Source organism: Cottoperca gobio, chromosome 4 (assembly GCF_900634415.1).
Source record: "Cottoperca gobio chromosome 4, fCotGob3.1, whole genome shotgun sequence".
In the NCBI taxonomy this organism is placed as follows: Eukaryota; Metazoa; Chordata; class Actinopteri; order Perciformes; family Bovichtidae; genus Cottoperca; species Cottoperca gobio.
The window spans coordinates 13,790,510-13,804,111 of NC_041358.1; the positions used below are offsets into that span (position 1 = coordinate 13,790,510).

Sequence of the window (13,602 nt, forward strand, 5' to 3'; positions counted from 1 at the left end):
GGTCTCTGTCAAACTTATTGTCAAGCACAGTCACAATGAACCCATTCTACTGCGACACATTCGACAATGAAGACACACACAAACATGCACTATGATGACTGAACAGACATATACACGCACGCGTTTGAACATCGTCTGATGTCATGTTAGCGTCTCTGCACACTGGCGTTATAATAACATAAATGTGACTCAGACGTGTCACTTCACTCCAGAATACCTACTTACATCAGAAGTAGCCTCGTCTATCACTTCCCCATTACACATATTTCAATTAACACAGAGTCTTGCATTAATTTGTGCAAATCATGCAGACGTTTAATTATTTATTCCACCTAAGGCTGCATGTCTATTTACATAGTTTTTGTTTGGACACACACGTGTAAAACAATCGTGTTATTAAAGCATGCCACTCTTAGTGTGCTCCACTAATGTAGACAATTCTATTAATCACTGCCTGGGGACTACAACAACATACGTCCTGTGTGCCAGTATGTACACAGCTTTTATTAGCTATGAAAAGTGGATGGATAGTCTGTATGGCTCTGTCTATGTAGGATCAGATGATACTAATACCAGCAGAAACACAGACTATGACTCAGGATGAAGAATAAGTGGCAGCAATTGTGAGGGATGGCATGGAGATACAATTCTGCATTTCATATTCAGATGGCGTGCTGCTCTGTTTCACACCATTGTATCATTTTTGCTATGCCACTGAGGGCTGTTTCTGATGCATTAGCCCACATGACTGATGCGTTTGGGCCAATGGCAAGACATTACATTACTCAATTAGGGTCAGCAACAGGGAGCAGCATATCAATCCTTGCAAAGAGGGCTTAAAGAGGAAACTTATACCAATAACAATATTTTCACCAACATAGACAGACCTGTTGCATCATCTTTTATGCTTTTGTGCCCACATCAACCCATCAAAAACCTATTTATTCAGAAATCAATGAAAATGTGCACTCGGGAGCCTCTGCCCAGCTCATAACCAACACAGACATGAGTCAGCCTCACGGTCGTTACCCTGGAAACCATATGGCAGCAGAGTTATTCAAGAGCCTATTGGATGCTGTGGTAAATAGAGCAGAGTTTACCAGAGATATTCTGACTGATTTGATATCACTGATGTTTCTCCAAGGCTTCCCGAAGTTATAGGGTAAAGCTTTTATGTGATTGTGTCTGTTAGGCTAGAAGAGTTGCATGTTAGTAATTATTGTACGATATGGAAATCCTACACTGTAGTCTGACTTTGACTATTTCACATCATTGAGAAGTTATAAATGTTGGTTAAGTGAGTTTGTGTGGCAGAAAAAAAACATCCCTTTAAGAGAACATTTGGAATCCATGACTATAGCCACCAAATGCAATTATTTTGCTCATGCCAGCAGATCTTGAGCAAAAAAAAAAAGAAAAATTGATAATAGTGATGAGTAAATGTTAAACTGTAGTCAAAGTGCCGCCACTACACCCATAAGCAACACACACACACTGGTTACTCTACAGGGATCTCAGCAGCATAATCATGAGGCTTTCGTTTAATCTTAGTTAGAAGAGATGATCTTTTCTGCTGAGATGCTTTTGACAAGCTGAGTCAGTGGATATGACCCTGCATGCATGTAGTCCTTGAGTCGAGCCACATAGACAGGGAATTCTAACCCAATTGAGTTTCTTTTTTAATTGTATCATAGCAAAACCAACATAATTATACTGATTTAAAGTACTATGTGAGAATCCCCCAACCAGGCCATTATCACAAAAGAAAATAATAATCCATTATAATATAAAGTCGGGTAATAGACCATTAAAGGAATGAAGTGGAGCCCACCATATGGCCTTGTGACCTCTCTGCCCTCTACTCTATAGTATTCCAGTCAAGGGTTTATCCAAGTTTCAGCCAGGCAAGCTGTAAGTACAAGGCCACCCAGTGACAATCTGATTCCGACTGCTACTAACTAAAGGATTAACAAGACTACAAGTCTGAAGCCCTGCTAGTGGCCACGAGAAGCTGCAGTGTTCATTACAAGCCACAAAATTGTTGAAGGGAGTCAACAAAACTCTGCAACAACATACTGAAGAAATACTAACAACATACTGATTTTGCTATTCTTAGAGTCTTGTCAGATCCGGGTCTACACTGTTAACAATCTCTTGATGGTAGTGCTACAGGAAATGCCATGGGCTCATTAAAATCCAAAGGGTTTTCCCATTGGGTTCATCACTTCGCTCAGCAAATTTTATAACAATCAAAACATATTTTGTGTTCACAGTTAACAATTTGGCCTGAAGGTGGAACAGAAGGAAGTGTCCAAAATGCTAAATGTTTAGGCTTCAGGGAGCATGAGGAGATGTCTTGGTCGTCCGCCTGTTTCATTTAATGTTGTTTCTTGTGTGCAGGGGGAAGTTCTGGCTTGATGGTGGTGCTAGATGAGAGGTCAGAGTGTCACTAAAAGCATTATTGGACGTTAAGACAGAGTAGTCAGTGATGAGTTTATAAGTGATACACTGCTCTTATACAGATAGAAATGTTATCTATTATACTTCACTTTTGTCTTAATGATGTCTGAGCCTCCTTCTTATAGCTCCTACCCTCAAAGTCTGAAGGGATCAGGAATCCCATGCTGCACCAGTGTGATTACCTTGAGGAGAGCTGAATAAATTACTGATGAAACAACCGCCACACAAGTGCAGGCTCATGCGAGTTAAAAAAATAATAAAAATACTGGAGATTTGCTAAACAGATGTCATTTTAAGTAACAATGTTGCTTGCACAACCACAGATGCAGTAAACCCAGGAAATTCATAGGAAATGATCATGTAAGTATCATTAGACTGTTGTAAATTATAGAGGGAGAGATTCTTTTAAAAAGGAAAACACAGCTCAGAAAAAGTGCTTTTCTGAAAATAATGTCGATGTTTCTTTTATTGGGATTATCATTTGGAGGTCAAAGTTCACCAACAGTTAAATTTAGCACAAAATCCAAAGTTTTTATTTACACAAACTAATAAATGCCTGCCTCTCTCACTTTGAAACAAAAATAACGTAATCACCATGCCTTCTACCCTTTGTGCTACCCAGGGACAACCATGCTGGCCATGACAGGGCTTTAAAAAGCAGAGCTAACCAGGATTAGCATCCAATTTTAACACCTGACTGTAATCCTACCCTCACATAGTACATGCTAAGCCTGTGCTAGCCATGCTAATGGACGGGAAGCGGTTTGCAGACGGTCTATTTTTTCCTTCACAACTGTTACCCAACAACTTGGCTCGTGACTAATACAGTGGGTGAAAGGAGAGCACACTTGCAGAAGAGGGGGAGCAATAGATTAGCTTGTACTTTTGTTTACTGTTAAAGTAAAGTTGGATGATTCTTTATACTAAAAACATTACTTGCAGGTCTGATCAATGAGTTCTGTTACTGCACTATTTTTGTTCAAGTCTGCTTCTCTTATTTTGTATAATGATCCAGCACTGTACATATAATAGAACCATACGCTTTGTATACTGCAACAGAAAACAGATCAAGATTAAAAGGACCTATTAACACTTTTTAGACCCCGCCACTTCCATTATATGTTATTGATCAAAACTGTGCAGAACTAAGCTCTACATACAAGATACACACGCCGTGTCATAAACCAAACACCAGAGGGAAAACACTGAATCACTTTGGGTTGAGCCTTAACTACTGGCTATAGTGTTGTCTGTTTTTAATCACCCCGAGAGATCCAACATATATAATTATCAATTGCGCAGTCAGCATGAGTTTATTAGACATTATTGTGCACGAGGTGGCTGTGTGCTATAAACACAGCTCTGTCCTAACTCTGACAAGAGCAGAATGGGTGTAGCCTTATGTATCATCTAAATTATAACTTACTGAGCAGTTTGTAGTTTGAGTGTGACAAACGGTGATGCTGGTATCAAACACACACAAGGGGCTGTTAATGTATCAGCCGTGATGTACACACGTTCACACAGCAGGCCAGTAAACAGACGTTTATTGATCCTGCATGGGCAGTTAGCATTGGGAATGGACGGTTCAATCATGGTCTCCTACAAATAAGAAATTAATCATGAAGCTAAACAGGTCAACAGAGCAATTTGGTTAGATAAAGTTGTTTCACTGTTTTGTATGGAGGTAAGTGTGTTGTAAGGTGACCTTGAGTGCCATGAAAAGCACCAATAAAAAAAAGTTATTATTATTTTAAAAACGTGCGGTTTAATATGTGGAAGTGATCCATTTGGGCTTTATTTTGTTGTTCATTTATTTCAGTGTTATACGCAAATGTTAGATTCTTCATGGTAAACCAATTTCACGTTAGTGACATAAAATGTCGATGACTGAATTAGCATTTGATTTGTCTTCCTCCACTAGCTGGCATTGTGGTACTAATATTGTTACTTCCAATTCTGTAAAATTTGTCTAAGCAAACATACCGTCACATCACCCTCCATGACATCTTTACAAAAACATGCACCATGTTACAAGCCGGTAGGCTCAGCATGTGAAATAAGAAAAAAAATTAATATGATTTTTTGTCTGCAGATTATATGAAAATGATTGCTGAAAATTACCAAATCCAAACTGCAAGAAACTAACCCTAACCCTAACTAACTATCTAAGAGATGTCACTTTAAAATCAATACACAGTATCGTTTCTGACTTATCCTTGCTACTATGTTGCTATGAAACAAAATTGTTCTATTGCTGTGAAAACACATCCTTCAAAACATATGTATTTATTGAAGTTTCTGAACCAAACCTGAAGTTTACAAGACTACATTTGAACACATCATGATAATCTTATCATTTACATTTGCCCAGTACTAATTTTTGCTGAATAGAGCTTGAAGCCCCTCCTAATACAACTCTATAGAATCTTAGTTCACCGGCTTCTAACAGCTAACGTTAACTAGCTTTCCTCCTGCCGATTTCAACATGGATTTGTTGTTCACGACGTAGCATTATCAGGGAACAAATAGAGTCCTTGGACATATCGATATTGAGTTTACTGCATCCCAAAAAAGTTTTCAATCCAGTTTTATTTTGGTTTGGCTTTGAGACATTGGGAGATAAGTGTGTCTTTCAGTAATATAGATGGCATTGTTATTGTGCAACTGCACCCCGTGGGGATCCAGTATTTTCAGCAATTGCCTCATTGTTTCTTGAGTCACCACATAGCCAACCTGAAAGCCTTTCAGATGCATCATTTTATATCCATGAGGCACGCCATCTCAGATCAACTGATCGTGGAGAAACAGCACGATGTCCACCAGATCAAAATGAGCTTTATGTCCGAACAACTGGAAAGTTCTGAGATGCCTGCACAAAGTCGACAGACTCATAACAATATCATTTAAACTACTTGAAAACATTCATCTTTAATGTCTCAAAACCAAACCAAAATAAAACTGGATTAAAACTAAACATGCAGGACATGTTCCATGAAAACAAGCGCTCAAGTGCTTCTCTTAGGATTTGAAGTATCTTGTTTCAATTCAGAAAAACAGAGCAAAACATTTCTTTCCTATGAATGTGTTTATATTCTGAGATAATAATCTAGTTAATCCAGAAACAGGGCAAAGTGAACAAATTAAACTACCGTAGGCTTGAGTGACAACAATGGTCTAGCTTTTTTAGAGCATGGACAAAAAAACAACCACTTTTAGGAAATGTACTTACAGTAGCTGCAGGTGGTAAATATTGTAAGCAATAGTGACCTACACATATGTCTTCATGTTGCCTATGTAGCATGGACTATAGAATCTTACATAATCCAAGGTTGTTTCAGTAAGAGTAAACATATTTAGGTTGTTCTGGTCAAACAAATAGCAAGTGGTTGTTGATATAAGATACCTGAACAATATGAAAGACAAGGGAAAAAAGATATCATATGAAACAGATGGAAGGAAGGAGGCTTTCGTGTGCCAGCTGCAGAGCTGTGGGGATTCATCCCTCCATCACTGTCCTTCCCACTGATGATGTCATGAATTAAAGGGACATGAATCTAAAACAATCTCTCTTTTTCTTCACTACACACAACCCAACAGAGATGGATCACTCCAACCTTGGGAGGGTACAAATGTACGCATGCACCCACCCGTACAGATATGCAATCCACACGAGAGTTCTGAGTAAAAATGGCAATGTAGTGTGAGCAGATACACAGCAGAGTCATACTGTGAGTGTGTACGCGTGTGTCAGTGCATGTGTTTCAGAGAACACCATACAAAGAGAATTTATACAAGTGAGCCAGCTGGGCACATAAGCCGTCCTGCACAATAAATCCAAATAATCCTTTACGATTGGAAGCGGGAAAAGGGGGTGGGGGTGAGGGGGTACTCAGACATATGCACACACACAAACACTCACAAAAGGTACACACGGTTCAATTAGCCTCGCCATTGTGCCGCTGTGGTAGACATTCAGTGGCTGTGCCCTTTTCCTAAGAATAACATGCAAGTCACCGGAATGTATGCACTCAAAATAGCAGGGCAGCTTATGACATTTGAACCTCCCAAACACACACACACACACACACACACACACACACACTCACACACTCACACACTCACACACACACACACCAGCAGAGGAAGCACTGTAGGACAAGGACATAAAGGGGATTACCCTGAATAACAACAGAAAAGGGGACAGCATAATAAAAAAAATATTAATCTCACCTTCCATCATGGTTGCAGATTTGCATTCCTCTATCTCCAAGGAGCCTGAAATGAACGCAGGAGGCGTGGGGAGGGGGAGAAGAGAAGAAGCCCCCGGTTACCAGAGAGATACAGCAGAATTGATGGGCAGCAGAGCAGCCGTGTGCATGTGGCTAACGCCCTGGCTAACTGTGAGCCTCCAACACCCCCAGACGTTGCCTGTCAACTAACCCAGGAGGGAGAGAGAGAGAGAAGCAGAGAGAGATAGAAAGAGAGAGAGAGAGGAGGGGTAGGGGCCTGGCCGGGCGAGCTGCCGATCAGAGCTGGGGCTTAAGCCATGGATGCTGCTGCTGCCTCTGCTGCTGCTGCTGCTGCTACTGCGGCTCTAACCTACACATACAGCCGAGGATGCTGAGAGGTGGGGGGAAAGGCTAACTGGAGGAAAAAAAATAAATAAAAGAGAGGGAGAGAAGGAGGGAGGGAGGAGGAGAGACTGAGAGAGAGGGAGGGTTATGTGTGTGTATGTGTGTAGGGCAGGGGGGCTGGTCGTGTTGAGGAGGGGCGGAGGCAGTTTTCTGAGGTCAGAGATGGCCTCAGCCAATCCCTGTTGCTCTTTGTGGAGTCACATGGCTTACAGCTTGAATCTCCTGACACCATGGCCCAAGAGAACTCTACATTAGTAACTGCTCTTACTTGACAAACACTTGTGAGCAAACACTAAATACACAGACACACACACACACACACACACACACACACACACACACACGTTTACACGTCCAAATAGAGGCACAGAAAAAGCCACCACACAGGTTCAGAGTAAATACAGAGGGTACACATATCCACTGAAAACACACATACACACACAAATGCACTCCTCCCCTACACCCTACCTTATGTCAGTGCAGTGTGCCGAGCCTGCCCTGCGGTGAGTGACATTAATTATTGGCTTGCGATCGCAGAGAGTATAACGTGCAGGTGTGAGCCAAGCGACAACCCATGTTGAGGACACACACATACACTGACTCTATAACAAACACACCGCTGCACAAAATATTTGCCCTGCACCCTCCTGCACAGTCACTATTCCTGTAATAGCCGCTTGTGTGTGGCTGCCTGTGTCCCGCCCTCCTTGGAATAAGGTGTGGTTTCACTCTGCGCTCTCTTTCTCTCCTCCTCTCCCACTTCCCTCCCACCTTCCCCTCTCTCTGCCAGTCTGTTTCACTCCGCTGCCTTTTTCTGTCTCTGTGCTTCCCCACTGCAAAGGGACCAGGATCGATCAGCGTGACGTCATGGCAACGCAGGCTACAGCTGCAACCAATGAGCAGGAAGGGCCGGTGACAGAACAGCCCCCGGAGAGGGGTGTGCTGTGTGTGTGTGTGTGTGTGTGTGTGTGTGTGTGTGTGTGTGTGTGTGTGTGTGTGTGTGTGTGTGTATTTTCTATGAGAGGGTGCAGAGAGAGAAAGAAAGGGGGGGGGGGGGTTTATGTGGAGAAACCAAAGAGCAGAGGAGACTGACAATTAGGCAAACCTACAAAACAACAACAACAACAACAACAACAACAACAACAACAATTGAACCACTGAAGTGATACTTTTCCAGAAAAGAAAAAAAAACAGTATTACTATTATTTCTAGGAATATTACTTAGTATGTGGTAGTAGATAGTATAAATGACTAAACTGGAAACTTTATCATGTATACTTCATAGCTTACTCTATGAGCTATATACTTGATACTGATACACAATATGAAATACTACTGTGACTACAAGGTACGATTAAATAAAGAATAAAAGCTGAAGCAGTACCAAAAATCTAAGTAATAATGATAATAATTTAAGAAAAAACTTAAACTTCACTACTGGTTCATATGGACTTTCTGTGTCCTCTGTTTCGATCTGCGCATTTCTTTCTTATGGAAATTGAGATTGGGGATGCATCACTAGGAAATCGTTATTCATAGCTGTGACTTTTCAGACATGTCAAAAGTTGGGTGATTACTCCTATGTAAACTAAGTAATTAGTGGATATCAGGCTGTGCCTCATAAATCTACTTAGCCAGGCAGAGTGTATGGGTGCTCACATAGATGACTTTGTATACGAACATGCATTTATGAATGTATTCTGTATATACTGTGTGTCTATGGCAAATCCTAGTCAGTGGCAACTAATTTCCTTCAGAGGGTCAAATCAGTATCCTTTTCTCCTGTTTGTCCGTCCGTCCATCCATCTGTAGACATGCTTTAAGAGCCAGCCAAGTGCCTCTCCCTGCCCAGACATGCTTAAACCCATGTGATGGTGACTCCCTCCCTCCAAATCTCTTTCTCTCATTTATCACTTCTTCTCTTTTCATTAACTGATTTCTCCCTTGTCCCTGTTTGTTACCCCCTTATTTTTCACAAGCTGCCTCTATGTGGTTCATTCTGTCACTTGCCTCCTCCCTCCTTTCCTCCCTCTGTCCCCTTGCCCATCTCCTTTACCACCCAGCAGATGCTCCCCAAAATCAGGGTCCTTCCCCTCCCACCCTGCCCCCAGCATTAACTCCCTTCCCCCTTCATCCTTGTTTCTCCCCCTTCACTCCAAAGCTGTATTTTGTGACTTCCCTGGCCATCTCACCTTTTGCTGCCTCCCATTTCTTTTGTTTTCTTATCTACCTCATCTTTCTGTCCACATCTCTATTTCTCTTCTACATTTACTCCTCTTCTCTGACCTCGGCTCACTCCTTTGGCTGTGAGACAACACACATCTTCTCCTGCACTGCCATCTTGTGTTCACTGAGGTTCATGAGCGATATCGACCATAGTGCTGGTGTTGAAGTCTTATTACTGCTGTGGGGGGGAATACATTGTGTATTTGCTCAGCGTACCCTGATAGCAGCAATATATTGTAGTGGGCATGTCTGTGGCAAGTAGGCTGATATTTGGCCATACAAATAAAAAGATATGTATAGTGAAATTCTGCCATACCAGCTAGTGGAGGAGTGTCAAATAAGGGAGGAGGAAGGGAGGGGGATTTGCTAAATAAAGCCTAATGCCCTATAAGCTCTGTTTTGGAGCTGCAGGAGTTTGAGCAGCCTGAATAAATAACACACTTGTGTCATTTACTATTGAGAGGATTAGACAATCACACCCATGCTATAAGTTTGCATTTTTCTGCATAATATCCTTAAAAAAAAAAGAAAAAAAGTATACATTTCATTCACATGCATACCAATAGTGTCCAAATTGCAAAAATGGAATCATGTTTTTAAAATACTGCAAAATGCCTCCACTGACACAATAGTGACAAAAAAAACTGAACATATGGCATCATGAAGGTTGTGCTGCAACTTAATTGTTTTTATTATTTATAAATAAAAATATATTTTTTAAATGGGCAGAAGCTCTAAAACTATAAATCAACATGTGTCTCTATTGTCACTTAGTGAAAATTAACTCTAACTTTACAATGTTACTGTAACAGAGTGACCTCGGCAAATATCTAAATGACTTTGGAGCATAATGAAAGAAGAAAAAATACTGTGCTTTAGGGAAATTAGTAAAGTGTGTTTCAATATCATGGGAATAAATCCATCGGTTTGTCTTTATCTTGCTATGTAGCTTTCTGTATCTAGTCCTTCGTCTCTTACAACTTCTGTCTGACTTTGCCTCTTTTACTAACTAAGTGACATTACCAGAGTGTTCCCTGATGCTCCTTCTGAGAAGACCCACTGCACAGTGAACATGCAAATACACAGCGTACACGCAAACAAACACGTCCATATGCACATGTTATGACTATGTAATCAGTAAGGTCAACATAAAAATTAAGGTTAATAGTTACATATAGCACACACTTACTACTATAGCAAAAGTACATACATTCACAACAAGACAAACACAGCCAATCAAACCCCCTCATAATATATATAAAAAAAAGTGACCTGTCGCTTATTCTCTGGTACGATCACAATCCGCATTTTAGTTAGTTACTTTACTGTACTGACAGGTCGAGAAAAAAGCTTTTGACTAATGTACCTGTAACAATCCGAAACCAGCTGGTGAAAAACTCCTCAGCCATTTAAAGCTCTCTCCATGGATCCCCTTGTTCTCACCCCAGCCAGACAGAGAGTAGACGAACGGAGGACAGAGATGATTCGCTGGAAAAGATAAGAGGGAGACGAGAATGAGGAGTAACCAAGGACTTTGCCAGACTGAGCTGTTCACATGACATGCACGTACGCTGATGCCGACAACAGCACATAGAGCAAATTAACAACTGAAAGTGTACTGACGAAGGCGTACACACGACTATACAGGAACACAACCTGTGGAGAATATTAATGTGGCACAGTAGGATAGACAAGTCGGGCAGTGAAGGTCAACATGTCCTTTACTGCCAACCACACACACACACACACACACACATGTATGTATGTACAGATGTTAAATGTTGTTACCCTGACGTGCAGACGTTGATACAGCTACTAGGCTACTTCAATATATATCACACTAATTCATAACGCAAGTTAGACATTATGATGCTCCGGACCTTTGCTTGTGGAAATTTTTCTCAAACTGGACCTCTTAGAATCTTAGTTGAATACCCCTGCACTACACCTCTCCAACCCCTCCACCTCTGATCCACTTCTACAGCTGCACTCAGTTTTCCTTTTTCAAAATCAGTACAGTGACAGTAAAAGATAGTTTTTCACAGGCATCAGTAGTTCAACAAAGACACACACATGTTCACTAAACACAGTGAAAATAGGAATCCAAGCCATTATCGTTTTGATCACATTCACACTGACTGCAATACTAATCCCAGTTTAAGTTATGACGGTCTCTGGTGGTACAGGTCGGCTATAATAATTTAACGTTAAATTATAAGCTTGATGCCTGCAGTGACACCATCGACATTTCGCTTCATTGTCACATTCAAGCACTTTGCGACACGTTCTCTCGTCTTTATCTCGGTAAAAAAACTCCCTCCTAAGAGCAGTGTGGTCTCTGTGGCATTTAGACAGACACCTACTATTCAGAAATAGACTATGGGCAAGGATGCTCTTATTTTCGGCCCATTTCATATACCTCCCAGATGGCAGAAACGTGTAAAAGGTGAGCCTGTTTATATCAAAAGCAGCAAATGCAAAATAAAAAGCAAATCTTCTTCTCTATCCACATCCCATCTACCTCTCTTGTTTCCTCTCTCTCCCACCCTCTACCTTGCATGAGTCTCTATATAACCCCACCCCACCCATACACCCATCTACCCGCAAAAACCCTCCACCTCACTCCCTCTGACCTACTTTCTCTCCACCTTTGCTCAGGTCTTTCGCCTGTGGGGTGCAGTGTTGCACTAGTCTGGCTATTTTTCAGCAATGTCTCTCTGCAACAGTTTTTTTTTTACCAGCAACACAAACCGCAAGACAAATTCAAATGGGTCATCACTCTGTTACTGTATGAATGCAGTTAAGAATGGAAAGCTGCATTTTGCAGCAAACTGCCATTATCATCTGACAAGTAGGGAACCATTGAGAGTAGGAGGATGAGGTACGGTGATGCCACTACTACATTCATCAAATGTGTTCTAGTTACATCCACAATCTCCCAATAAAAATAAAAATAGCAATCTTGCACAAACGGTACTCTTGCCTTTGCACCAGTAACGGCTCCTGCTGAAAATGGTTGTTTAATTGATTAGACAGATCAGCAAACAAATAAATTAAGCTTTCCGAATGGTTAGACAAAATAAGAGTCTGGATACATCAGGTTAGACTCTTGGAATGACCAAACAATTCATGATTAAAATAATTAAAAGATTAGTCATTTTATCATCATGCGGGCGATCAGCACATGGCTCTTCAGATAGAAAGTTAAACAAAGGGAGGGGGATACTTCATAGTGTGCCTGGATGCAAAACTTGAGTCACCTTTACACTTTGTAAGAAAAGACAAAAGCTGAAACCGATCCAATGAGGTTTTATCTCTTGCCACAGTTACTGAGCTGAGTGGGTTGATGACCCTAATTCAGCGCTGGGGAAGCCCAGTGGCACATGACTATGTAGCGTGATGTCAACCAAGCCAACAGGACGAGAGAGGGGCGACTCTTCTCCTGCTCTCAAACCATCATCATGTTCACTGACACAGCAGCAAGCAGTAAATATGTTTTCATTCATGCACTTCTTTTATGTTTTGCCACCTTTTACTACACTCTGGCTAATAAAGTATAAATGGTCTCACTTTAACAAATTATTAGATTTATGATAAATCAACATTGTGTCCCAACTGGGTTTTAATCATCATTACTTTTTCTTGAAGAATCTTTTTACATTGATGCCATATTTTCTTTGTCAACTAAAAAGGTACCCTTACATGTGACATCCATGTAACTTTTTACATACCTAGAGTACTCCACCCAAACTTTGAGGTATGTCAACAGCTTTTTCAGATATGATGTCTCTCAGTAAACATCATCTCTATACTGGGACTTCCCCTGGTCTCATGTTGGAACTGTCACGTCTCATGTCCCAAGGCCCCGTGCCATTTCCTGCACACTGCAGAAGCAACATCCTTGCTCTAACTCACCCCCACCCCCAAAGTGCCCTGATGAAGGATGATGATTAAGCAGCCGTCATTTAATGTAGACAGACAAACAGCCACCCACAGATTAGCAAGCAGTGAGTGCAGTCAAACCAAAACAACTCACTTTCCACTCAGCGGCAGGGGAAGGCATGCAGGGCGATAAGGCGCGGTAGTGGCGATGGCTGGGTGCCATGTCGAGTGCCTACGTGCCATCCAGCCACTCATGATACTCTGTCTCTTAGTACTCAGACAGACACACAGTTCTCTGTCGCTAACCAACTTGCTGCTCTGCCCAGGGGGCCAGGCACATACAGTACATACACACTACATCAAGCAGCAAGGTTTTCTGTGTAGTTAGCACCCATTT

At 41.4% G+C, this 13,602-nt stretch overlaps 1 protein-coding gene across 3 annotated transcripts in view; it reads right to left on the minus strand.

Annotated features, from left to right (window-relative positions):
• Positions 1-13,602, minus strand: part of sgip1a (SH3GL interacting endocytic adaptor 1a) — a 74,776-nt gene that overhangs the window by 54,329 nt on the left and 6,845 nt on the right. For 2 of the 3 annotated variants that reach the window (XM_029429132.1, XM_029429131.1), the window contains exons 2-3: positions 10,690-10,811; positions 6,694-6,738 (exon numbers count right to left, since the gene is read on the minus strand). In XM_029429132.1, coding sequence (XP_029284992.1) covers positions 6,694-6,738; positions 10,690-10,732 — 88 coding nt within the window. In that variant the 5' untranslated portion in view covers positions 10,733-10,811. Of the gene's footprint in view, positions 1-6,693; positions 6,739-7,565; positions 7,868-10,689; positions 10,812-13,602 lie in introns of those variants that run through there. The other variant, XM_029429133.1, reaches the window with a different exon arrangement.